Source organism: Python bivittatus, unplaced genomic scaffold (genome assembly GCF_059951505.1).
Source record: "Python bivittatus isolate LINGU-HERP-01145 unplaced genomic scaffold, Pbiv_v1 ctg000020_np1212, whole genome shotgun sequence".
In the NCBI taxonomy this organism is placed as follows: Eukaryota; Metazoa; Chordata; class Lepidosauria; order Squamata; family Pythonidae; genus Python; species Python bivittatus.
This window is the reverse complement of record NW_028277030.1, coordinates 3,183,347-3,209,031: the sequence shown is the minus strand read 5'-3', so window position 1 is coordinate 3,209,031 and position 25,685 is coordinate 3,183,347. Positions and strand designations below refer to the sequence as shown.

The following is a 25,685-nucleotide window of genomic DNA, read 5'->3' as shown; positions in this document are numbered from 1 at the left end:
TGAGTTTCAGTCTTCTGACAGATGGACTCACATTATCCTTGAGCTCCCTCTGGTACAATGAAGAATTCATAGTGGATTCTTTTGCCCAAGCCCTGATGCAGCAAAGTAACCGCAAACCATAACATTTCCACCACCATGGTATCAGGTGAAATGCTGTCTTTGGTTTTCGTCAAACATGTCTTCTGGTACTGTGGCCAAATACTGTCACTCTGTCTTTGCCTCATCTGTCCAGAGCACATTGTTCCAGAAGTCCTGGTCTTTGTCTAGGTGTTAATGAGCAAACTTTACTCTTGCCCTGATGTTCTTTCTGGACGGCAAAAGTTTCTTCCTGGCACACCTCCCATGTAGATCTAATTTGTGCAGCTTTTTTCTAATGGTAAACTTGTGCACTTTGACATCAGTAGTGGTGAGAGCTACCTGTAGGCTACGTGATGAAATTACAGGGTTCTTAGAGACTTCTTTCAGCATCTTGAGTTCTGCTCTGGAGCTGAACTTGCTGGGATGGCCCCGCCTGGGCAAGTTGGAAGTTGATTGAAATCTTACCTACTCGTAGATGATCTCCAGACAGTGGAATGATTGAGGTCCAGTTGTCTGGCAATGTTTTTTAATCCTTTCCCAGACTCATAGGCATCTATAACCTTTTTTCCGAAGGACTGAGAGCTAGGCATGGTGATACCACATACTCAACAACAAAGAGCAAATCAAACTAAATGTCTGAGGTTTCAATAAGAGAGGTTCCTCCCAGATCCTCTCTAACAATGTTCTAATCATTTGCACCTGATCTGGTGCACCGGATTCTAATTTTAGGTATTTGAGGTAGTAATAAATGTAGAGGGGTACTTACTTTTTCCACATGCAAAATCTACATTTATGTTTATTTAAATTACACAATGGACTACAAAATGTAAATGGTGCATGATATTTTTTTTGCCACCTTTGCCTCTCCCTTGCTTCATGATTTATAGTTTTGGACCTAGTTCCCATAACTTACCTAAAGGAGCAGATAGGTGAATAAGTAGAACTTTGAATTAATACTTATTTGCCTGCATCATGTAACAGGGAAAAATAAGTAGTAAAGGGAACCACAGGAAGCAGATGCACAAGCAAATCCAAATTTCTTTGGGTTCCTGTCTGTTGCTTATAGAGTTGCTGTCTCAACAGCTCCTTGACAGTGCTGATCTCTGATACAAGGCAAGTTTCCCTGTATTTTCTTCAGATTAGGAGCCAGTATTTAGCCATGATTAGAAAAGGTGATATAGGACTGGCCTTGGCACATTTCTAAAAGCTTTGTGTTTAAAAGAGAAACACGTGCTTGTATATTTCAGACTAACTGGCTTATGTTTAAATAAAATGTTTGAGACTATATTCTTACTTTTGAACAAGTTATTTTTGAATAAACACTTACAGTACCAGGATTCAGAAATAACTGAAAAGAGTTGGAGGCTGCAAAAGAAAGCTGAAAATCAGAGCAATGGATCCACACTGGATCTTTATCTTTTGACGTTAAAAAAAAAACTAAGCAGAAAACAAGCATTATGTCATTGATCTCATTTTTTAAAAACAAAAATGAAAAGATGGTAACTACCTGCAAGAACGTTATTTTGTCTTCTGGCTCTTGTACTAGTTTCAGAATGAGTTTCACCTCTCTCTTTTTAAGCTCCTTAAGTTACTGCTTTCTGCAGGAGATTTCCATTCTGCAGAGGGTCCACAGGGCTTGTGCACTTCAACAACATTACATGAACTGTTCTTGAAGTTAAAATGGACATGTTTCAGCAGGTGTCAAAAAAAGCTAAAGATGCTACAGCTGTCAGCTGAGGTGCATATCAAAGTACACACAAGAAAGTATGACCGTTACCTATCTCCTGACTTCACAAGTATTCTTATAAATCATAGGGAATGACCTCAGTATATAATTTGTCACAGAATTCTTTCTGCAGAGAATATGACATGTAACAAATTAAATCAGCATGTAGAAATATGTCAGAAAGAGCTGTCTAACAAGTCTTAAGGTTTTTTAATTGGAAAACATGAAGGATGTAAGCAGCAAAAAGTTAGACTAATTAAATCTAATAGGTCCCATCAAAGATTCCTTTTTTGCCTCTTAAAAAGTTGTATACATAATTGTACAGTGCAAAAATCACCACATGCTCTTAATAAGGAGTTGTTCCTGGGGTTGCAGCTATGTCAGACCATGACCAAGAAAGCATGAATAGAGTCATCATATATAATTTTAGTGCCCCTACCATTTGGACAGTTCCAGAACAAATAGAACAACTGCAGGTAGACTCAGCATTTGGAAATAAGTTTAGGCTTATAATATCCTCAGCAGAGCATTTTATTATGTGAAGTGGAAGGGTAGATTTAACAGTTTTCTATAGCAGCAAAAGCTGCTTAAAGGGGTTTGATTTCTATACTATATTTTTCCTAATTGGAATTTCATCTAGAGTTTTTGTTTGGTTTTTTTTAGACATAGCATGATCATCTGGTTTAGAATACTGTATATTTTTAGTAAATATGAGTTTTTAAAATCTCAGCTTTTATTAGTTTCTAGGTAAACAATAGCTATGTTCTTCCGTATCCACCATTAATTTTAGCATGGCTTACTCAAACTAATCTAAATTTCTGGTTTCACATGATGCGGATCTATAAACCATAAGAACTAGATCCATACAATCTGCTAAAATAAAATATTTTGGTTGGTTTGTGGTTTAGTGTATTTTGTGAATCCAGGTGATGTTTTATTTTAAAGGTATCTACTGTAAGAGCTATCAGTTACCCTGTACCGATTGGAAGGATTCAAACAACCCTTACTAAACAATTAAGTGATTTAATCCTGATACATATTAAGTGATATGTCTGGGTCTGATTATCTATTTTGGATCAATAGATTCTTCCAGAGCATTGATTTAGTGTGCTGATAAGAATCAAAGATTAATAATAGGATACTTCAATCCCTGTTCTTCCACTGAACATAATTATTATTTACAAGTGAGCCTTAAGAATGAAATTTAGGCTACCTAAATCCTAGCCACAGAGATACTTTTGTGTCTAGAAGGAGCCATGTTGAGAATTTCCCATCAGCGATTCTCACACGCATAAACAGGAGGCATTAGAATTCTCAAGTGCATATAGACTTGAGAGTTCTCTAACATAATGAGGCTCTCTTAAGTGGGCTTGCATAGGATTGCACTGGTCGGTAAAGCAGCTGAAATGGTTGAGGAATGGAAGGTATCAAAACCAAATCTAAAGAAATTAGGACTTCACAGGTGCTGCTGCAATTTGTATTTGCATCAACCACATACAATACGTAGATAAAAAATACATCCTAACTTAGTTAGAAAAGGTAAAATATAATATGTAGGTGTGTTTAGAGAGTTAAGATTTTTGGAGTTGTTAAAACATTTTTCTTCTGACTCCCATCCTGGTCCAGTTTCCCTTATTTTTTTAGGGAAAACATAGATTTCTTTTGGAAAATGAAATACTTGCAATGATTGTTTATCAACACCCCTTAGTGATAATGAAGGCAAAAAGGAATGGGATTTTTCTTAAAATATTAGTGTTTTCTTCTCCTGTGCCATCATATCTCTAAGTATGTCATTGGTTATCATGTTTGAACTAAGAATGAATATTGCAAAAAATTCACTATTCAGTTATTTTTTGGAAAATAGTTCAGTCATGGCACTATTAAAAGTTGCTATACAACTTCAGATTCTTTTATTTATAACGTCATATGCATACCATGATATTACTCTTTTCCACATCTTGATTAGCACTGAGTTTAAGATCACAACAAATTTTGGTGTCCACAAACCAGGAAGTAGAACCCCAGTTGGGCATATCTGAGAGGAGGTAGGAGGTCAGAAGAAGTTTGATGTGCTTAGGAAGTATGTTTGACGTTTTATAGACAGATGTTTCTTAATCTTTAATGCTGGCCATAATAATGAGCATAAATTGAGTGCTATCAAGGTCTAAGTGTGGACATAAAGCTATACAATAATGCTAGCAAGAACATTCTGTAAAGCCACTCAGTTTATCTGTTTAACATTAAAAGAGATGTTTCTTCAGGTCAGTTCCAGAGATACCAGTTTTAAAATTAAAACTCCCATGATTGTCTTCTCCCCTGGAATTTTTAAATATCTTTAGGTTATGAAGCAGCACAGCATGTTTATGAATTTTGACTATATTGTGCTGGCTCAAATATTCAAGGAATTCTTTCTCAGGATCAGAAATGTCATCCTTTGAACAATTACATATATGGTTCTGGTGCCAGTTGTGCCTTAGCAGCACATAAATATTGGAGTTATTATTAGTAAAGTATCTCCAGTATCAATTGTGCTGCTGAAGTAAGGCTGTTCTTTTCTTCAGCAAGTCTCTTGGAGTATATGGGTAGCTATGACCAAGAGTTCTGTTCTTTAATCACATGGATGGGGATAGATCATGTTGAGAGGTTCTGGCTGATTGGCCCAAGGATAAGTAGTGGTAGGGTCACTAGATCTAGTCTGCAAAAATTCAGTGACCACTAGATGGCAGCGAAGGGTTTTCAGTGCTTTGAGGCCATCTATGAGTCTAGACTTTTGCAGCCCCCATCTGGTAGCCCTATCCAATGACCTTCATGATTGACTGGGAATTTAATCTTGCCCTGCTGCCTTCATACTTTCCACAACAACTTTAAATTGAGGAAGACTGTTGTCATATTGTCTTCAAAAGTAGTTATTTAAATCAGAGATGGAGTATAATTTTAAATCAGAGGACGGAATGCATTCTGACTGAACAAATGAGAGCAGCACTGCAAGCCACCAATGGATGTCTCCCAAATTAGTGGGGTCCCACTGTTTTCATGTAATTTGCGAGATAATTCACATGCATCTCCTGTTGATTTGCATAGATACCAGTCACTTTTAACACATTTTACTGTGTCTATGTATCACCTGTGGACATTATAAATGAAATATTATACAAATCTCTACTAGGCTTAGTAGTATGTGATACTATAATAGAAAACTACATTTACAATTTTTTTTAAAAAAATTAGCTTTTCCAAAGGTTAGATTGATAAATCGTGAGACAAGCTCCACACAAAGTCATTTCCACCCAAGATATAGCAACCATAGCTTTTGAACAGAACTACAATAAGGACAGAAGTTTACAACTGCACATTGTGTAATATGTTTGGAATAAGAATCAAATTTTTAGATATGTGTGTGTGTTATTATGGATTAAAATGAAGTATTGTCAACATTCTAAGCAGAACTAAGGATAACAGAAAAATAATTGGAGGGAAATAATAAATAAGGGGGGAATCTCCAATGTCAGCTGGAGATCAACATCTTGCCAGAACTGTCTTCACGAACCACAGATGATGATGGCTGTTAGTTGGAAAAATAAATTGAGAAATGAGGAATAGGGGAGTTGCTTGAATCCTTTACAGCAGAACTGAAGAACCTGTAACCATCTAGGTTCTAATAACAACTCTAATGATTCTAGATGATTAGCTGTAATGGCTGGGGCTGATGAGGACTGGAATCCAATAATGTCTAAAAAGCCAACAGTCCTCTATCTCTATAGTTACCTTAATTGTCATTTCAGTAACAAAAATCTAATAAAAACCCTAAGCTGCATACAAAAATTATGCTGTTTTTCAATTGTAATTGCTACTTTATTCTTCATATAACCTTTCTTGGCATATTATATCATTTGGACTGCTTCATCTGGATTTGTTTTGATGGTGGCACAGTAGTAGCTCTTTGTGTGATATTGATGGTAAAGACATCTGGTGGTCTCATTCTTTCAAAACAATAACATTCAATTTTTTCCTCAGTTGAGACTGTTCTAGTGCTTAGTAAGCAAAATCCCTCTTTGAGTAAGATATCAACGAGTAGGCCGAGAACATTAGCTCCATTAAACAGTTTCCTCTCATCAGGTTTTATAGAAACATATCTGTAGAAGAAAAAAAGAAAAACATGATAGTATTTATTTATTAAGCACTTTCAATGCATTTACTTTTTGTTAAATTTTTAATCAATGCAATTTTTCACACCCAGCTAGGTGGCATCTACCTGACCTTGGCTGGTACTGAAAATTAAGCAGGGTGAGACCCTGGTTATTAGACCACCAAGAAATCCTAAATCTCTGATCTAGCCTTGGCAGAACACAGTGGCAGACCTGTGCTTTGTTGCTAAGATAATTTATGCTGTGCGTCCAAGCTGAAATGGAAAGAGACTTTATTTTCAAAGATGGACAGATTATGTGCAATTAGAAGACATGATGAAAAAGTCAAACTTTAATGGCTTGAATTAGTGAAAGGTTTTATGGAGATTGTGAAAGGTGCTCAGATTTTGCTGGGCTTCTGAAAAGCAAGGGCCAGAGGTTCTTCCACAAAATGCTTTTATAATATAATCACTGACACTGCTGGAATTTTATAGTTGAGATGGAAGGTACTCTAGTTCCATTTTCCATTTGAAATCATCCTGGGTTTTGCTATTGCTTCTTCCATATCTTTTCATAAAGAAATCAGTTTTAAAAAAGCCTAAAAAATTGAATAGCTGAAGAATATATTTATCTTAGAAAGCAGAACCAGATCAATTCACGTTTGTTACATTGTTTGTTAATTGGTTGATTTGTATACAAAACCCATTATTTAATATAGCAATTCTTTTGGAACAGGCAAAGCTCCAGTATTTTGCATCAGGAATTCTAGCTACAGTGACCTTTCAGAATATTAATGTTTATGATCTCAGTGATTTAGATGATCATATAGTTTAAAAAAAAAAAAAGCAGTTGATCTAATGGCATTCTATCCCATCAGAGGTGGGGAGCTTGCAAACCCAGAGCCTTCACCTCCTAATTTCAAAACCTTCATTCAAAAAGCACTTTAGATCTCTAGTAAGTCATATGTCCTTCTCTGGAGCCTGTTTAAGAGAGAGAACATCCCCACTTACTTTTGACTCCAACCCCATCTACTTTTTGCCTCAGCCTTGCCTGTCATGCACTCCACCCAAATGCAGCTTTTGACAACTTCTGCTATGGTATATCTATCTAATTCCTTTTTGCTTTTTTTTTTTTTTTTTGCTAGAGGACAACTTCATCATATATGATGAAATTTGTTTATTCTTTCACACGTATATAAGCAAACAATAACTTCCTTGATGTTAATGTGGCAAGTTGTTGGATTATGAATTCTAAGTTGTTTAGGGGAAGCTAGTCAGAATGCTAAGCAAATTTATTGATTTGTTTACCTGCTCATATGAGTGGAGGGAGAAAACAAAGCAATGGCTGTGCATTAATATCAATTTTTTTCACAGAAATATAAGAATTCTGGTTTACCATTATGCCAGCACTATTACAGAAGTGAAGAAAATTGGCTACTAGATTTAACTTCACAATGTGGTCTATATGGCCATAACCACATTTTGCATATTTTGAAATAGGGGAAAAAAATGATGGAAATGAATTCTCTCATACGCATGCATACATGTGCAAAACTTCTTATTTTTTCACATCTAGGCTTAAGGTTATATCTTTCTTTCCCTCCTGCTCCAAATAAGGATCACTGTCCTGAGTATATCTTCTCTTGCAAGACTGTGATATCAAAAACTAATTTGCCCCTCTTCTGTATCTCTAGAAGTACGGTGACTCTTCCAGCTGTTAGGTTGACTTCAGAAACACAGATAAGGCTTATCTGTGATGTGACATTAATCACTCGGGACACTTGGAAATCAAATAACCTATCTCTTGGGAATGAGTTGCCATTTACTCAGTTGTAAAGAACAAGGGCTGACAGCAAACATTTGTGATGAGTCTTGAGCTCCAGTATCATATTAGAAGACCTCTTCTACTTTTGGAGAACTTCAGATGGGCACAAATTTTGGTTGGCTTTCTCCTACTTCTAAGACTACTTGATCTGAAAATGGCTTTTACAGTCTGGGCAAGGTTCCATTATATAATGTATTTGTTAGCACTTCTTCTGTTCCCTGAATTCCTATTTACTCTCAGAATTTGTTAGTAGTTACTTGTCATTTAAAGCAGGGTTTTGGAAACTTCCAAGCTTTAAAAATTCACAGACGATATTAAGAAATTGCTTGGATTTCCACTGTAGAAGATATTCCATTCCCATCATTTTGCAAAAGTGCTTCTTGAATTCCCTGATACACCTGGAAACTCAGGCTATGGTTGATTCCTCTTAATAAGAGGTTGACATTCATTTCATTCAGATGTGTAACAGTGGCTGTCATTCATGGTTCTGTCTTTTCAAGACCATAGTACCGTTATGTTTCACTTGGAGCTATTTTCAACTGCTATACAATGCAGTAGCTTTTCTTCTGAAAGAAATAAATCACTGGCATTCCTGAATATGCACTGTTCTTCACCTGATATAATTCACGATGATAATTCATAAAATATGCAGCCCCTAATTACTTAGAATTACTATAGCTGGGAATGGCTCTTCTTCGCCCAATATGATTGGCAATAAACTCAGTGCACTTTCCTAACATTTTTGTTTCAGATTCTGACAGCAAAGGTATGAAAAAAGCTATTCTCAGTGACTGACCCTCAGTTGTGAATTTTTTTCCTAGCAATCTTCATGCTGGCTTTAGGGCTTCATAATGATATCAGGAGATAGGAAGAATTTAATTAAATTTAACCAAGTCTTATTCCACTTGCTGATTTTTTAACCTACCTTGGGACAGGTAATTTTGTTTGTTTAGATTATATTCTTCATTCTTTAATTTCCAATGGAAATACAAGCAATATCTCCTTTCAGACACTTCATGATTTCCCGTCCATCATGTTATACTGTACAGGCAGTCCCTGGGTTAAAAATGAGCTACATTCCTAAGTCTGTCTCTGAGTTGAATTTGTAAGTCAGGACAGGTTACAGTATTTAGTCAAATGTTTGTCTTAGTATACAGTATTTATTTTACCTTTCTATGCATATTAAACACTTAAGAAACACTTAACAAGATGCACTACATCTTAAACATAATACAGTAAATAATAATAAAAGAAGCAATTCTTAAAACAGTTTAGATAGAGAAAAAAATTATGATTAAAGGTTAACAGTACATGGCTACTATTGAAGATGATGGGCCTGGTGTTGGAGAGGATGGACTTGTGCTGGAGAATCAGGATTTGCTTCTGCTGCTGGAGGAGTGGGGGGGGTTACTACTGGTGTCAGTATCTTGAGTTAGGCATCAAGGGAGCTTTGTACAGAGCTTTTCTTTTTCTCATCATAAATAGCCCCGTAGCAGCTGGGGCTGTTGGTAACTGTACAGTAAACTTTGGTGAACCTCTCTATTAGGATCTAGTTCCTCTAACTTTGCCATCCCTGCTTCAATGAAACGAAAGGCTTCAGCTAAGTCTTTTATCAAAACCTTTTTCAGTTCTGGAGTTTGTAGGTCCCAGTCTTCTTCCTCAAGTGCTATCATCTGCTGCTCTAGTTCCATAACGAATCGCTGAAGCTGCGCAGTGCTTTCATGAAAACCATTGAAAACAGGCCGTATATTAAAAACACACACACTACTTCATGATGCTTGTGAAAATATTGTGCGGCTTAAGCGCCCCATCAGCTCGAGGAAGGAGAATGCCATTCTGAGTTGGATCATGCTGCCAGTCAGCTGTCTGCCACTTTAAGTAATGGGCAGCCCATACATGAGTTGTCCGTAAGTCGGATGTTCTTAACCCAGAGACTGCCTGTATTCTCTCTTATGTTCATGAAGTGAACTTTGTACAAGGGTGGAAGCCCAGCTTTCCCCCATTTAACTCAGAGCAGTATCTAATATTATCAACAACTAGTTTTAACTTCAGGTACTTGTAATAACTATTTCTATGTAAGTCTTACTCTACCTATTCCATTGAGAACTAAGAACCTATAAAGTATTTCTAATGCGACACACGGAAATAATTTCAAAAGTACCTTGCTACAGATTGATCACTGTAGGTAATACCACACTGGAAGACAAGATCGTGATGAGAAGGCCTCTCCAGAGAAAGAGGAGTCAGTGACTGCTGAGAAGGGACATGATGACTTTGCCAGTTAATTCCTACAAGGTGTTCTGCAAAGGTAGTGATCCGGTCAGCCAACTCAGCAATAGTAATGCTGCAGGAACCAAATACACGGAAAAAACCTTGCATTTCTTGGAGCAAGAATCGTATTTCTAAGATCTCTGGCTTGGGTTTCAGCAAATTTTCCTGATGTAGGAGATCAGCCACAGAATGAAGTTCATAGAAGTCAGCTTCTCTCTGCAATCTCTTGTAGTCTGAGAAGTCACTGGGCAGGGCAAGCTGGAGCGTTCTTAAACTATCCAAAATATAGCTGAACAGAACTCCATCACGGTCCACAAAATACTGGCCATTTATCAACTTAAATTCGGGGTCATTGCCATTCAACATCCTTGCCAATCTTGACTCAGGGAACCTTTGTAGCGTAGAAGGCCTTGTTGTAAATTTAAGTCCACCCACATTTAAAACAATCATATCTTGATTACTCATCCTCTTCTTCACCAGAAAATTGAGTTGCCAGTAGATATACCCCAATAATATACAAGCTTATGCAAAAAAAAAAAAGAAAATCAGCTTCTGCTTATCTTTATAGTAGAACTGAACAAGCATAGGATTGCCCAGCAACAAGAACAATATATGTACACAACTGTATCATTTACAGGATTGGTCTCCTGGAGACTTTGCAATTAAACCATTTTTTTAAAAGCAGAAGTCTTGCAACTGGAATTTCAGGAAGCTACTAGAGATTTGCCAGTTTACAATGTTTATTCCCTCCTGAAAAAAATAAAGCTGGTTATTTTGGTGTAGCCAGTTTGGTGTAGTGGTTAATGCACTAGACTAGAAACTGGGAGGCCACAAGTTGTAGTCCCGCCTTAGGCACAAAGCCAGCTGGGCGACCTTGGGCCAGTCCCTCTTTCTCAGCCCTAGGAAGCACATTCAGCACTTCTAAATCTTGCCAAGAAAACTGCAGGACATGTTTAGGCAGTTGCCAGGAGTCAACACTGACTTGAAGGCACTACAAAAAAAAGCTACTGAAAATTTAAATTGCATCTTAAACTTTCATACTTCTGCCCACAGTTCAGATGCCTCATGACTGTGGAGATGGTTTAAAAGGGTGTCTATTTGCTGAATTTCTGGATCTTTTCTTGATTACTTTCCAAATCCAAATCCTCTTACTCTTGCTACTCTGCCAGAATCCCAGTTTTATGCATCATGCTGGTCTTAAAATAAAAGCAAATGATCATGCCTTTTAAAACCAGAACTGGAAATTCGTAACATAGCAACAGTGCTTGAATTTTAGGCTATCTGGTCAATACTACAGACCATATCTTTGTTCCTTTAACCTGCTAAGCTATTTGTTATCCATTAAAGCAGAGATTTGACTTGGAAATTCAATTTAAATTCCATGATTCAACTTGAATTCTGATCTTAAATTGACTTGCCAAAATATAAATTTAATATTAAATATAAAAATTTAATAATTTGGCAATGCGTATTTCAACAGTTGGACTACAGTATTGTGCTACCGCATACAGACTCAACCCTATGCATGCTCTGTATTTGTGCACAATCCATTCCCTAGCTAGAAACAAACAGTTTAGGGAGCAATATACTATCGTGATTAAGGACATTAAAGTCCAGTTGAGATTAAGGTTTGTATTCCCACTCAACCATAAAGCTCATTAAAAGAGGCTCAGGCCTCTCAATTAGTGTAATCTACTTGTTGTTAAAAGGTGTATTTATGGAAGCCAAATATATTGTATGATGTAGGAGAGATTTCTCTCAACAATTTCCCCCAAGAGTTTGTTTATAACAGGGATCGGTACACATTCTTCCACTGAAGCACAAATTACAGTAACAGAGGTAGCAAAAGCAATACCTAAAAAAGGGTGGTATGCAACATGCTATATAGTGGTATGGAAATTAGAATATACATATGATTCAATAACAGTAAAATATTTGATTGGATATAGCAACACATGTATTTATAGCAAAGTAAGATCAGTGAGGTAATGAGAATGATACTACAGTACAAAGAATATTATGTATTGAGAAGGGCTGTTCTTTACAATAAAGGTTGTTTTCTGATGCATTATTTTCTTATTAGTATTTCTTCTAACAGTCTTGCTTCCCAGAGCTGTTCTTGCCTCTCATTTTCCTTTTGTAGTTTAATCAACATTTTTCTAATTGTTTTATGGCTGAGCTGAGAGTTTTATTTTCCCTAGGAAAGGTAATTTGAAGAGGGGGATTTGTTTGTCTAACTAACACCATATTTTTCTTACAATTGTCCTTGGAGGAAAAGTGGAATGTAAATGCAATAAATAATTTCAGAATAATTCCTTTATTGAATATTATAATTCATTTCAGCACATATACTAGAATTAGAGAAAAACTAAGAAGCATTAAGTATTCCAACTTCTCCAATCATATAAGCCCCCAAATTCTATGATGGTAGCGGTGGAGTTAAAATAGACAAATGTCCAAACTTTAGATTATTCTTCCATTAGTTATAAACTCATAGACTATTTCAAGAAAAATGGTATTTAAATATTAAATTCATAGGCTGGATTCACATATCATAAGATTTTGGCTTAACTTGTGTGAAGTCATCCACCTTGACAAAGTTGTATGAATCCAGCCAGTTTTGTTTATTCAACAAGCAAGGGTTTAAAACAAACTTAACTAGTGATATGTTATCCCAGCCATAGTATAGTAACATTCTTAATCAATGGAGTGACAGATGTCACAGCCAGATCACCCTCATATCCATTATTATTCATTTTTATCTTAGAAGACTGTATCTAGTGGTGGCTTTCTACTGAATGGAAGAACATGATTCAGGGATAGTTTTCCATAAAAACACCCACTTGATATCATCATTCTAAACAGTATCTCCTCCATCCCAGTTGGTGAACTTCACTATATTTGAACTAGTGATATTTTACCTATGCCTTGTGTGAAAAAATAAAGCAACCATATCTTTTCCTAAGTGTCCATGGTTGCCCTCCATAGGTGAAGTGTGATCCTGTAAAAAAAAACCATATTAAATTCAAGGAGCTAAAGACAGGTGCCACGCCCTTCTTTGCCTTTAATGCAGAGCACGAAAATAATGCTGTCTTCAAATTGAAATTGACTTCATGGACATGTATTTTCCTTGATAAAAATATAAAAATAGTTTTCCTGTGGGATTTTTTTTTAAACTTCTAGTCGCTTTCTTTTATTTACTACCATTCAGTTTTACCGAAGGACTAATTTCTAGTGTATCTACTTTTTTTCATTAATATGGAATCCTATAAATTTTACTGTGTACTTATTTTTTCCAGCTACATCATAGCAGTATCACTTTGTTCATTATAAAGCAAAAATATGTTAAAACATGCAAGCCCCGGCTGCAAAAAAGTTTCCCTCCCATTTCACCACACATTGAAACATTTGACACTTTACTGCCTGCTGACTTTGGAGAGAATATTTTAGATTTTTTTTTTTCCTACTCCTCTAAAATAATCAGACTTAGGTACCTTGCAGATCACCCTTCTCCTTTATAATGAAAGTAAAATCCCCTGGATCCAATGCAGTACAGGTCTTAGGAATTTATTTCTTCTATTAGTAATAGGAAATCATAGTCCTGTTGAAATGTATATGCTTTGCTTTTTCCATGATGTTGAATGATATATGGCCCTAATATCAGAGAAATCCCATCTCTAGCTGCCTATCACTGAAGTCCTGCCGTGAAGCATGATCATTAGCCTTTCTACATATTGTATGCAGGTAGTCCTCGCTTACCAACCATTCAGCAACTGTTCAAAGTTATGACAATGCTGAAAAAATAATTTTACCGCCCATTTATGACCATTGCAATGTCTCTCAATCATATGATTGCCTTTACAGTCAGTACACCTTGTCCTGTGCCTGACCTGTTTTTTTTTCTTTTTCCCTTCTTGCAGAGCAGATTGATTGGAAAGAAAGAAATTGGAAGAATGTTTGCTCTTCTATACATCAAAAGCAATGCGATTGTGCCAGCAGCCCGGGACTGGGAACCATGGGCACGCTATGCAAACAACTTACAGTACTCTCTTGAAATCTCTTCCTCTCCAGTCTCTCCACTCTGGGGGTGGGGGAGAGAGAGTCAGACAAAGGAGAGATTGGCTATAGAAATCACTTGCTTTGTGTATCCCCCTCCCCTGCAGAGAGAAAGATTTCAAGAGAATAAGCTGTTTCCTCTTCTACACATTGAGAGCAATGCAATTGGACCAGCAGTGGGAAGGGGTCAGGCAAATGAGGGATTATCTACAGAAATGGCTTGTTTTCTCTCATCCCCCCCCCTCCCCCACAGAGCAGAGAAATTGGAGGGGAAGAGATTTCAGGAGTACTGTAAGCTGCTTCTGTAGCATGCTTGCAACTCCCACCTCCAGGCTGCCAGCCTAATCGTGTTGCTTTTGGTGTGTAGAAGACAGTAAGTAGGCACTTGAGCATTCCAAAGGGTGGGGGAGTGGTTAGGAGGCAAACAAAAGCCAAAAGTATGAAACTGGGTACAGGTAGTCCTTGAGTTACAACAGCAATTGGGACTGGAATTCCCATCGCTAAGCAATATGTTCGTAAAGCATGTCACATGACCACATTGCTTAGCAATAGCAATCCCTGCGACCATCGCTAAGTTGAAGATTGTGGGTCATTAAGCGAGCACCTCTGCATAACTTCCTGCCAGCTTTCAACAAGGAAAGTCAGAGGGGAAGCCAGCAGGAAGTTGCAAGCCCAGGTGGCTTGGAACCAGGCCAGAAGGCAGGTAAGTGGCTGCTGCTGGGTGGGAAAGGGAGTGAGAGGATGTGTGGGCAGCTGGGAAGGCATGGCACAAGTGCAGCAGGGCTTGGGGTGGCTGCGGCTAGGTGGAGTGCATGAATGGCCAGGGGGGTGTGGCATGAGCACAGCAAGGCTCAGGGAGGGTGTGCAGGTGGCCAGAGGCGTGGCCCAAGTGCAAGGCTTGGGGAGTGTGTGTGGGTGGCAGGGCATGAGTGCAGAGGGGCTGGGGGAGGGTGCACAGATGGGGGAGACTTACCTGAGCAACTTGCAACCTTTCCTGCTGGCTTCCCCATTGTGGGAAGCCAGCAGGGAAGGCTGCAAATTTTGATCATGTGACTGTAGGACACTGCAACTGTCGTAAGTGCTAGCTAGTTGCTGAGTGCCCAGATTGCAATCACATGACTGCAGGGGTGCTGGGATGGCTGGAACTTCAAGGACTGGTTGTAACCCCCACTTGTTGAGCGCCATTGTAACTTTGAAAAGTTGCTGAATGTGTGGTCATTAACTGAGGACTACCTGTAGTTTTGTCTTTCCAGCTGAAAAGCAGTCGCGGTCATGTGAATTCCCACTTAGCGACCACCTCACTTACTGGCAGAGTTGCTTGTACCAATTAGGGTCGTTAAGTGAGGATTACCTGTAATGTAACCCTAATGCATCCATCATGTAAATAATGCCAAAAGTGAATTTTTTATCCTCATTCATGCAAGACTCGTATCTGACTCCCTTAAGATCATACCTAACAGCATGAACTTGTCTAACATCTTGTAAACTTGGCCCTTTATAGTTCTATACAACTTATGTTACTGTAACTGTTGTAAAAAAAATATATGTGATTTTCTTGGGTTAATTTGCAAGTCCAAGACTCTCCATAGTTTCATTTTGTATTGAGTGGCTTATAAACATACAAAAGCTAATACTATATATTTGTTACTGCCTATGTTCACATATATTCATAACAAATTACAAAATTCGCATTATTTCTGAAGGACTGCGACTTGCAGTACAGGTAGTCCCTGGTTTAAGAATGAGTTCTGTTCTCAAGGACTGTTCTGCTGGGTGGGAGAGGGAGTGAGATGATGTGTGGGCAGCTGGGAAGGCAAATTATCTAAGCTGGAACAGTATTACTGTATAATACTGTATAAGTAGTATTGTGTAATCAACTTGAACCACTGTGTATTTAACTCAAATTTTGCTATAATCAGCTCCGTTCTTAACGATAGGTCTGTAAGCCAGGCGTTCTTAACCCAGAGACTATCTGTAGTACTATATATACAATCATTATTTATGTATTATATCTCCTTGCAAACATCTTCCCAACTTACACTTCAGTCTGAAACTCACTCAATCATAATATATTTTATAAATTAAAAAAGTTTATATTTTCCACTATGGACATTACTTTCTAAAAAAATTAAGTCATAGTGTTTCACTTTCAGAAAACAAGAGAAAAGTAGTCAGTTTTTAACACGAGGTTGCAGAATAGTTCAATATATCAGCTATCAAGACTATTTCAAATATTAAAAACATTTACCATTTTTTAAAAATTCTAACACTCACTTTGAAGATATACTTCCTGTACATTAATAACATTTATAAAAGTTTATACATGCACACAAATTGGGCAACATTATTCAACAACACATGGATATAATTTACACATTTTTCACTTAGAATAGCAGCACTATCTGCTACTTTTTCCCAGTAAAAAATAGCATGATCTGCCATCTCTGTTGGGTCAGTCAGATAACCTGACCCAAATGCAGAAACAAAAGTTTTCCAATACTGTAAGGTATTGCCTAGAAAATCTGTAACACATACTTGAGTGACAACAATCAGCAAACAAAATAAAGCAGTTACAAAAAACCTTGGTGAAAATAAGGAAGAAGTCACCCAGTTGAAAGAGCTTTTCTCTTGAGGTAGTGAAAGTTTATCCACATCTGCTAGCTTAAGTTGTTCCCACTGACTAGTATCAACATCTTTAATTGTAGATTTGATGTCTACAGTAACACAAGGCAATCTAGTTTCCTTTATCACTTTGATTTTCTCTCGAAATTCTTGCATCTGTTGTAAAAACAGAATGGGTTCAGATACATCCTTAAATGCTTCTGCAATATTAAAAGCAGTTTGTTGCTCTCGTATGATAGTGTTCAGTTTGTTGATTTCTGGATCATATGCCTGCATAACTGCAAGCTTCATGGTTTCAAAGTCTGACAGGATCTCATTCTTCTTTTGTTCCAATGTATATTGTAATTTCTCAAAAAAATCTTTTACTCTGTCATAATCCTTGGTCAGCATCTGGAGAGCTTTCCGTTTGCTGGTTTCCAAAGTGTCTAGCCGAGAAAGTGCATCTCCACAGTGCCATGCTTCAAACACTTGGAAGAGTGTCTCAAAAGCACATTTTTCCTGACAGTAAGCATCTTCAATGGAGCAAAAGAGATGTTTTATGTGATCTCCTCTAGTGGCACAAATGCCACATATCAGCTGTGTGTCTGTCTGGCAAAAAATATTAAGAGGCTGACCACTGTGCACTTTACAGACAGGCATTTTTGCTGATACTTTAATCTTGTTATATTTTTCCACGATGCCTTTTAGGGAATAGTTAACTTGGAGGTTATTAACCCCTGTTACTGTAGTCTCCTTTCGACATGTGGGACATTTGAAGAGAGATTGTCTCCAAATCACATTCCGAGTATTTCCCTCTAATATCCCTTCCAAACATTTCTTACAGAAGTTATGTGAACAAGGTAACGCTCGTGGATCATCAAACAAACTACAACAAATGGGGCATGTAAGGTCTTCTTCAAGGAGCTCCATTCTACCCTATAATAAAGGAAAACAAAAATGTAAATAGTCATAATCACAGTCTTAAGAAGCTGAAATTTCTTGCATGCATTCTTACATAAAAAGAACTCTGGTGAATTTTTCTTCTCACCCAGATCCATAAAGTGGCAAGAATTTCAGCATTACAAATGAATAAGGAAAGAAATAAAATGTTATTCTGTGACTATGATATCACCATAACTTACAGCAGTGGTTCTCAAACATTTTGGTCTCAAAACCCCTTTATATTCTTATAGCCAAAGAGTTTTGGTTTATGTGGGTTATATCTATCGATATTTACTGAATTAGAAATTAAAACAGAAATTTTAAAATATTTGACTTCGCAGTCCCCCTGAAAGGGTCTTGGGGATCCCCAGGGTTCCCCAGACACTTTGAGAACCACTGACCTATAGCTTTTCTTACATTTTTTCCTCCATGCATCCCCACAACCACCTTTCTCACAACAAAGAGGGAAAGGAAGGAGCAACCTTCACTCCCTCTAGAACAATTTTCAGCCACTTTTTTTTAAAACTGTATTCACACAACACACTTATTTAACTCTATCTTGGTTACTAAATTGGTCACATTCTCTGGGCTTACACAATATACTGAAACAAAAACTAACCACGCAGGCTGGGTTCACACAATATACAAGGCTAATAAATGGTCAGCTAATCTGTGGTTCATGAGAGCCAGTCTGATGTAATGGTTAAGCCACCAGGCTAGAAACCAGGAGACTGAGTTGTTGTCCTGCCTTAGGCACAAAGCCAGCTGGGTGACCTTGAGCCAGTCATTCTCTCTCAGCCCTAGAAAGAAGGCAAAGGCAAACCATTTCCGAAACCTTGCCAAGAAAACTGCAGGGACTTGTCCAGCCATCGCCAAAGAGACAATACTGACTCAAAGGCGCGCGCGCACAGCACAGTGAAATGGCCCTCGACAGCTTCGTCAAGGCACCTGGAGACGGAATACAAAATCGGCAACGCGTAATTTTTGTGGTGCAATTCGACCCCGGTGGTCGGCGTGAGCGTGCGAGCACAGCCAGAGGCGCACCAGAGCGCGCGGGGATTGGCTGTCGCAACCACGCCAGGCGCCTACCCGACTTCTGGGAACGGGGCAGAGGCCTTCCCTCACCTGCGAGAGACGCTTACAGTACAATGAAGTTCGTAGGTACGACGTGGACCGTCCCGGCGGCCGCTCCGCTCTTAGAACCGCAGCAGCAGCAGCACCGCCGCCACCCGGCTCGCTCCTTTCCTTCAGCTTCCTTCTGCTGAAGGAAGACCCAGATTGTCCCGCCCCTCGTCGAAGCCCAGCTCACCTGCAGTTACCTTCACCAAGCCCCGCCCATGATTTCTAGAGAGACGCGCGAGACCTTCAGGCTCTGCCGCGGAGGATCCCTTTCCAGCCTTGGAGATGGCTGGGGGCCGGTAGGGCGGGACTTCCGCGTTTCCTCCTTTTCCGCTTGGCCACTGACAATGACCGCGCAAACTGCCCAGAAAGGCCATTTTCAGGTGCTGGAGGACTACGCCTGAGCGTCACGGCGTAGCCGGGCGGAGCTTGGGTTTCTGCTGCTTCTCGACTCACTTTTGGAGTGGCTCCTTCCTCGTCTCTTCTCCTCTGTTGATTGAGAATACGTGGGGGTGGAGAACGTATCCTAAAATTACCCGGGAGACATTTGCAGGAAAGGAAGCACCAGGTTAATAAGCAGCTTCCGTTTTCATTTGCCCATAATGGTTGCTTTCATAGGGAACGCTGAGTTAGACTTTTCCAGTGTTTTTCAAACCTGGCAACTTTTAAGGTGTGTGGACTTCAACTCCCAGAATTCCCCAGCCAGCATGAAGTCCACACATCTTAAAAGTTTCCAAATTTGAAAAACACTGGACTATCCAGAGTTGTTCAAGCCTGGATTTGGGGTCAAAACATCATTAATTTACAGCTCCCAGGATATGCAATTGGATATGGTACCTTAACTCTAGTGTTCCAGAGAGGATTATTTTCAGTATAGCTCCTAACTTCTGAACGAGGAAAGGGTGACATTTGGCTCTTTGAAATCAAATATTTATATTGACCACCAGGAGGCAGAATGTGATCGGCTTCATCCTTATGGGGAATCATCAGATTTATATACAGTGGTACCTCTAGTTACGAACTTAATCCGTTCCGTGACTCTGGTTGCAACTCGAGTTAGTTGCAACTCGAGGTAAAGTTTCCCATAAGGTTCAATGTAAATACGGTTAATCCGTTCCGCCCTCCGAATTTGGTTGCACCACGAGGCAAATTTCCCCATAAGGTTCAATGTAAATACGGCTAATCCGCCCTCCGAATTTGGTTGCACCCTGAGGTAAATTTCCCCCATAAGGTTCAATGTAAATACGGCTAAACAGTTCTGAAACATATGCATTTTATTTTTAAACCTCAAAAACCTTCCAAACGCCACAAAAACCTTCCAAATGCCACAAAACACACCACAAGCCTCACGGAACGTCTCCTTCCTACCGTAATCTCACCCACAGGAAGCCGCGACCGCGTGGCAGCAGGGAAAATGGCCGCGGATCCGGTTTGTAACTCGAGGCGGAGTTCGCAAGTAGAAGTAAATTTTTGGGGCCGGAGCTGGTCATATCTTGAAAAATTCGTAAGGAGGGGCGTTCATAACTCGAGGTACCACTGTAGTCTGCATATCCCATTCTGATAGATACTATACAGGTAGTCCTCACTTAAAGACCACTCATTTAGCAACCATTCAGAGTTACAGTGGTATGATAGTTACACCCTGAAATCCCTGAAGTTATGGCTGTTGCAGCACCCCTGTGGTCACACGATCAAAATTCAGGCACTTGGCAGCCCGCCTGCACTTACCACGCCTCAGGGATGCTTCAACTCCCCCCCCCACCTATCTCCCCTCCCATCTCTGCCCTTTAGGCCACCCTGTACTCTGCCGCCTTTGCCGGTCCTGCCACCCCCAGCTGACCTTCACTGTCTTCTTCCCACTACTGACAAGGTGTGCCCAGCCTAGCCCTTCGCGAGGTAGCTGCTGGCCATGCCAGGCCTACTTCCTGAGGCTGTGCACACCCATGTCCAAATTGCATGCACCTTTGTCCAAATTGTGTGCAGCCTTCTCGCAAGGCTTTCAAATTGGACAAGGGCTGCATGCGATTTGAAAGCCTTGTAAGAAGGCTGTGCACAATTTGGACAAGGCCACACACTTCCTTGGGAGAAGGCCTGGCATGGCCAGCAGCTGCCTCGCAAAGGGCAAGCTGGGGATACCTTGTCAGTGGGAAGAAGACGGTGAAGGTCAGCTGGGGGTGGAAGGGCCAGTGGAGCACAGGGCTGGCAGGGTAGCAGGGCCAGTGGAGTGCAGGATGTCATGGCTGGCAGAGGCAGCCAAAAGGACAGAGAAGGGGAGGGAGATAGGTGGGTGGGGGGAGTTGAAAAGGAGACAGTCCCTTACCTTACCAAGGCTTGGGGCTGGGAGGGACCAAGCCGGGAATGGCTTGAATTGGGGTGGGTCCACACCTAACAACCAGGTGGGATTTGGTTAATGATGGCAATGGCAACTTTATGACCACATCATTTAGTGGCGGAAATTCCAGTCCTAATTAACCTTATAACCTGAGGACTCCCTGTATATTTTTTTCTGCAACAGTGTTGAATATCAGTACCTAGATAATTCCTAAAGTTAATGCACTATGTATAGTCACCCAAAGCACAGTGGTCCATGAGTTCAACTTCCGGTAGAGGGTTTGGACCCCATAGAATGATTTCCAATGTGAATGAAACTGGTCACATTCTTCCTCCTGGTAGTCAGTATAACTGAAAAGACTACACAGGAATACCACTGGGTAGTGATACAAAAATTAGAGAAAATAAATAAATTCCTTCCCCTCACACACAAGATGGAAGTAGAAATCATGTTAAAGCTTATACATGGGGACATGACATACTATAAGATCTCTCTCTCTTTTTCTCAGAGGTTAAGGGAAGAACTATATATACCATTCTGATAGATGGAATCACACATCTTCCTTATGTCATTCATTCAGTATATTATCCAAATATTGTCCAAGTATAGGCAATGGTGTCAATTTAAAACATGATAGTTTTGCTAACTCTGAAAGATTAAATTTTCTCCAATAAAACAATTAATTACCTCAGTTTAAGAGTTATTGCAAAGTATAATGATTTTATATGCATTCAAATCATATTTTTGTACACTTTTAAAACTATTAATTGAGGATTAATCTCTTAAGAATTAATCAGATGTAGCCATCAGGTTTTCCACCATAATTCCAAACCTGAGTGTAAAAACATCCAGGAATGTTGTGTTTTGCTTAGGAAGAAATAAGAGATGGCAGTGTACCCAAAGAGATCTACACTGCTGGATTGGAAAAGCAGTCCTTGGGTGCTCTTGGCTGGCATCTTCCTGGGAAAAAGGTTAGTTAGGAGTGCCAGTTTTTAAGAGGAGGGCTGAGAGTGCAAACTGACAGATTCTCCTCATGGCACTAAACTCACTATATTAATAACTATAAAGATTATATTAACGGAAGATGAATTATATAATATAATATTTTAATGGTAAGGCCTTAGGGATGGTAGGCTTCAGACAGAAGTGGTTTTTAAAGAATTTATTATTTAAATGTATACAGCAGAACACTTGACACATGACTCTGCGTACCTAACAGTTAATTTATGTCCAGCCGACCACTATCCACTGCAGAACACAATATCCTCCAAAAAGGCCTCAACTATAGCATGGACAATGCTAATCAGCTAGAATCCTGTGCAGCCTTAGAAGCAGCATTTAAAACCACAGGACTTAATACAGAGACCCAAGAAAACATAAGGCAGAAAATCATATCACAGATCAGAAGAACACAGAATCAGCACAAACTCAAAGCAGAGGACAGAGCAGCCCTCAGAAGCCTAAAGAAGGACCAAACCATCATTATCCTCCCAGCAGACAAAGGCTGAACCACAGTTATCACAATACTTACAGAAAGCCAAAAAATTATTAGAGGACAAAGAAAACTACATCCCGGTTAACACCAACCCAATACAGAAACTAGACAACCTGATCAAGAGAACCCTTAACAAACTAACCAAGAAAGGTAATATCACAAAAGAAGAACAGTGGCAGATGAAAAGCAGGGGACCCATCCTCCCACATTTCCATGGACAACCAAAAATACACAAGCCTGACATACCTCTCCGACCAATTGTATCTTTACCAGGGACTCCAACATACAACATAGTGAAAGAACTGACAAAAAAGCTTGGACATCTCACAGAGAAGAGCGAATATTCTATCAACTCCTCACTACAGTGCCTCCAGAAAATCAAAGATGTACACATAGATGAAGATGAAATTATGGTCTCATTTGATGTCACAGCACTCTTTATGTCCATAAACCCAGAACTAGCGAAAGAATCCGTATTAGCTGTACTACACAATACACCCAACCTAACCAAATACACCAAGATCGAAATATCCAGAATCATGGACCTCATCAACCTCTGCCTCACTATGTATTTTCAGTTTGATGGACAAATATACCAACAAATCAGAGGCACACCCATGGGATCACCACTCTCAGGACTCATAGTAGAGATTGTAATGCAACGTCTAGAAACTATAGTACTTCCACTCATACAACCAAAAGTATGGATCCAGTATGTAGATTACACCTTTATTATAATAAAAAAGGAACAACTAGAGAAGACACATGAAACTATCAGCAGCATCTTCAAAGGAATAAAATTCACCAGAGAAGAAAACAACAACATGCTACCCTTCCTGGATATCATCAGCAGAGGAAACAACAGCAAATTAGAAACCCAAGTCTATTGGAAGACAACCCATACCAACCAAGTACTCCATCGCCAGAGTAACAGCCCAACCTCCCACAAGAGGAGCTGTGTACAAACATTATTCAAATGAGCGCAAACGCACTGCAGCAACCCAGAACAGCAGGAAAAAGAAAGAGACCACCTATACAACATCTTCCAACAAAATGGATATCCACGCAACTTTATCAAAAAGTGCCTGACCACTCAACCTACTACAACACAACCCACACAAGCTATGAAAAGGATAACACTGCCATACGTCAGAAACGTCTCAGAAACTACCAACAGACTATTACAACCACATGGCATCTCTACAGCACACAAACCAACTAAAGCCCTCCAAAAGAGCTTAAGTAAACCAAAAGACCCAGTAGCCCAAGAAGGACTGCAGGACAACTACTATGTAGGACAGATAGGCAGAAGTCTAGCAGAGCGCATCCATGAACACCAACTAGCAGTCAGAAGACACGATGAAAACTCCTGAATCTCACAACACATGGACACACTTAACCATAGTTTCAACTGGGAAACTGTCAGTATCTTAGACCAAGCTAAATCCAAAAATGCGAGGGAATTCCTGGAAGCTTGGTATTCAGACAAGACAGCCATCAACAGCCACACAGAGTTAAACAACATCTACATACTATTCAAAAGAGGCAATAAAAAGGAAACAAAAGACCAGAATACCTCCTCACCAGCAATTATAATCCAGGTAAGCAGAGATTAACACCAAGATTATCACCAGACAATCAAGCAGTAAACAATACCCTAAGCAAGGAACTACCAGGAAAAGAAAAAAAATAAAATAAAAATAAACCACCACTACCACAACAGTGGCAGGGCAAGCCACTGTAAAAAAAACAGAGAGCAAACCCCACTCCATTTTAGCACTGAAGATGTTACCTAGCTGGGTAATGAAACATTTGCAAGAAAACAACCAAGCTCAGAGAACCCCAAGGACTCCACAATTTAAAAAAAATTAACAATAGAAAAACAACTTAAAGCAACACAATTCAATAATGTACAAGCAGGAATACCAATACATGGCCCAGTGCCTGGGGGAAGACCTGGGTTTTCAGCATCTTATAAAAGGCAAGTAGGGTCAGAGCCATCAAAATCTGGCTGGGGCGGTATGTTGTTCCATTGGCCGGCACAGTGACAGGACAGGCACACTTCCTGGGTCCCGTTAGATGGCACTACTTATGGAGGAGACCAGGAGCGCAGCCACCCTGTCAGACCTCATGGGATAAGCAGAATGCAGAATTCCCCCAATCATAGGGTCTGATAGGTCAATCTAGCGCTATGCTAACAAATCTATTTCCACTATTTAATATAATTTGGGGAGTAAAAATTCCTGCTTCTTGAATATAAACTTTGCATCAGATTTTAAAACCAATTTTGAGCCTCAAGAGAAATCATTATCAGATAAGCATCCAGGCTTATCTGCTTGTTGCCACTGCAGAAACTTAGATGCCTATCAACTGGAATTATATAAGTGCTGCATCAAGGTGATTTCAAAGGCCCCAGCTACACCCAAAAGAAACAAAATCATAGTGATGTGGGGGGGGGTGATAAAGTAATAGCATGATTTAAAATGACATGACAATAAGATTTCATTGCGTTTGATAGTTTCTCTTTTGCTAGAACTGATCTGATCTTGGAAAAAATTAAAAATACTGTGAATGTGCTTCCCACTGTTTTAAAATTACATAAATTCCGGGGGTACAGCATTTATTCAAATTGGCTTTCCTTGGAAGAAGACCACTGCTGAAATTTTAAAAGGATTTTTTTAGTTGCAAACATTGCGTAACAAACACAACTCACGCCCTGGGACTGACCTGGGCATCGATAGTGCCTGGCGCCCTGGTCAGATTTCCAGCGAGAAACAACCAGGCCTCCCGGGGTCTCCTTTTCTGTGTCCTGCTTAGCCAGCTTCTTAATGGAGGATTTTGGCCTTTTACAAGTCACAAGGAAGGTGGCCAACAATGAGTTCTGTGAGACAGCACCACCGGAATGCCTCCCTTGTAAGAAATACCGCGGCGCCGCTCGTCTTGTCCAATGTTAAATTGCGACTTTAAAAGACGCTGGTTAGAAAACAGGGAGCCTGTTGAAATGCTGTTTGTTCTGAAACATTTCAGAAAGAGGGAATGTTTCTTCCTTGCCTGAGAGTAACCTAGCCCGCTTTATGGAGAGCGGGCCTTCTTGGCAAAGGAAAAACTCAGCCTGTC

General features: G+C 39.5%; 2 protein-coding genes across 4 annotated transcripts; both read right to left on the bottom strand.

The window, feature by feature from the left end:
* Positions 1-3,483: 3,483 nt before the first annotated feature.
* On the bottom strand, positions 3,484-12,204 carry KCNRG (potassium channel regulator). The gene is made up of 2 exons (XM_007433662.3): positions 9,914-12,204; positions 3,484-5,937 (listed from the first exon to the last, which is right to left on the bottom strand). Exons 1-2 carry the CDS (start codon positions 10,486-10,488, stop codon positions 5,691-5,693), a joined length of 822 nt encoding a protein of 273 aa, XP_007433724.1. The 5' UTR covers positions 10,489-12,204; the 3' UTR covers positions 3,484-5,690.
* A 166-nt stretch (positions 12,205-12,370) lies between these two features.
* TRIM13 (tripartite motif containing 13) lies at positions 12,371-25,675 on the bottom strand. Of its 3 annotated transcripts, XM_088133473.1 has the most exons (3): positions 25,296-25,675; positions 18,932-19,267; positions 12,371-17,616 (listed from the first exon to the last, which is right to left on the bottom strand). In XM_088133473.1, exon 3 carries the CDS (start codon positions 17,608-17,610, stop codon positions 16,387-16,389), a length of 1,224 nt encoding a protein of 407 aa, XP_087989599.1. In that variant the 5' UTR covers positions 17,611-17,616; positions 18,932-19,267; positions 25,296-25,675; the 3' UTR covers positions 12,371-16,386. The 3 variants fall into 3 exon arrangements, with proteins under 3 accessions (XP_087989599.1, XP_025025917.1, XP_007433721.1); XM_025170149.2 differs by lacking the exon at positions 18,932-19,267; XM_007433659.4 differs by lacking the exons at positions 18,932-19,267; positions 25,296-25,675 and adding an exon at positions 18,748-18,925.
* Positions 25,676-25,685: the final 10 nt, after the last annotated feature.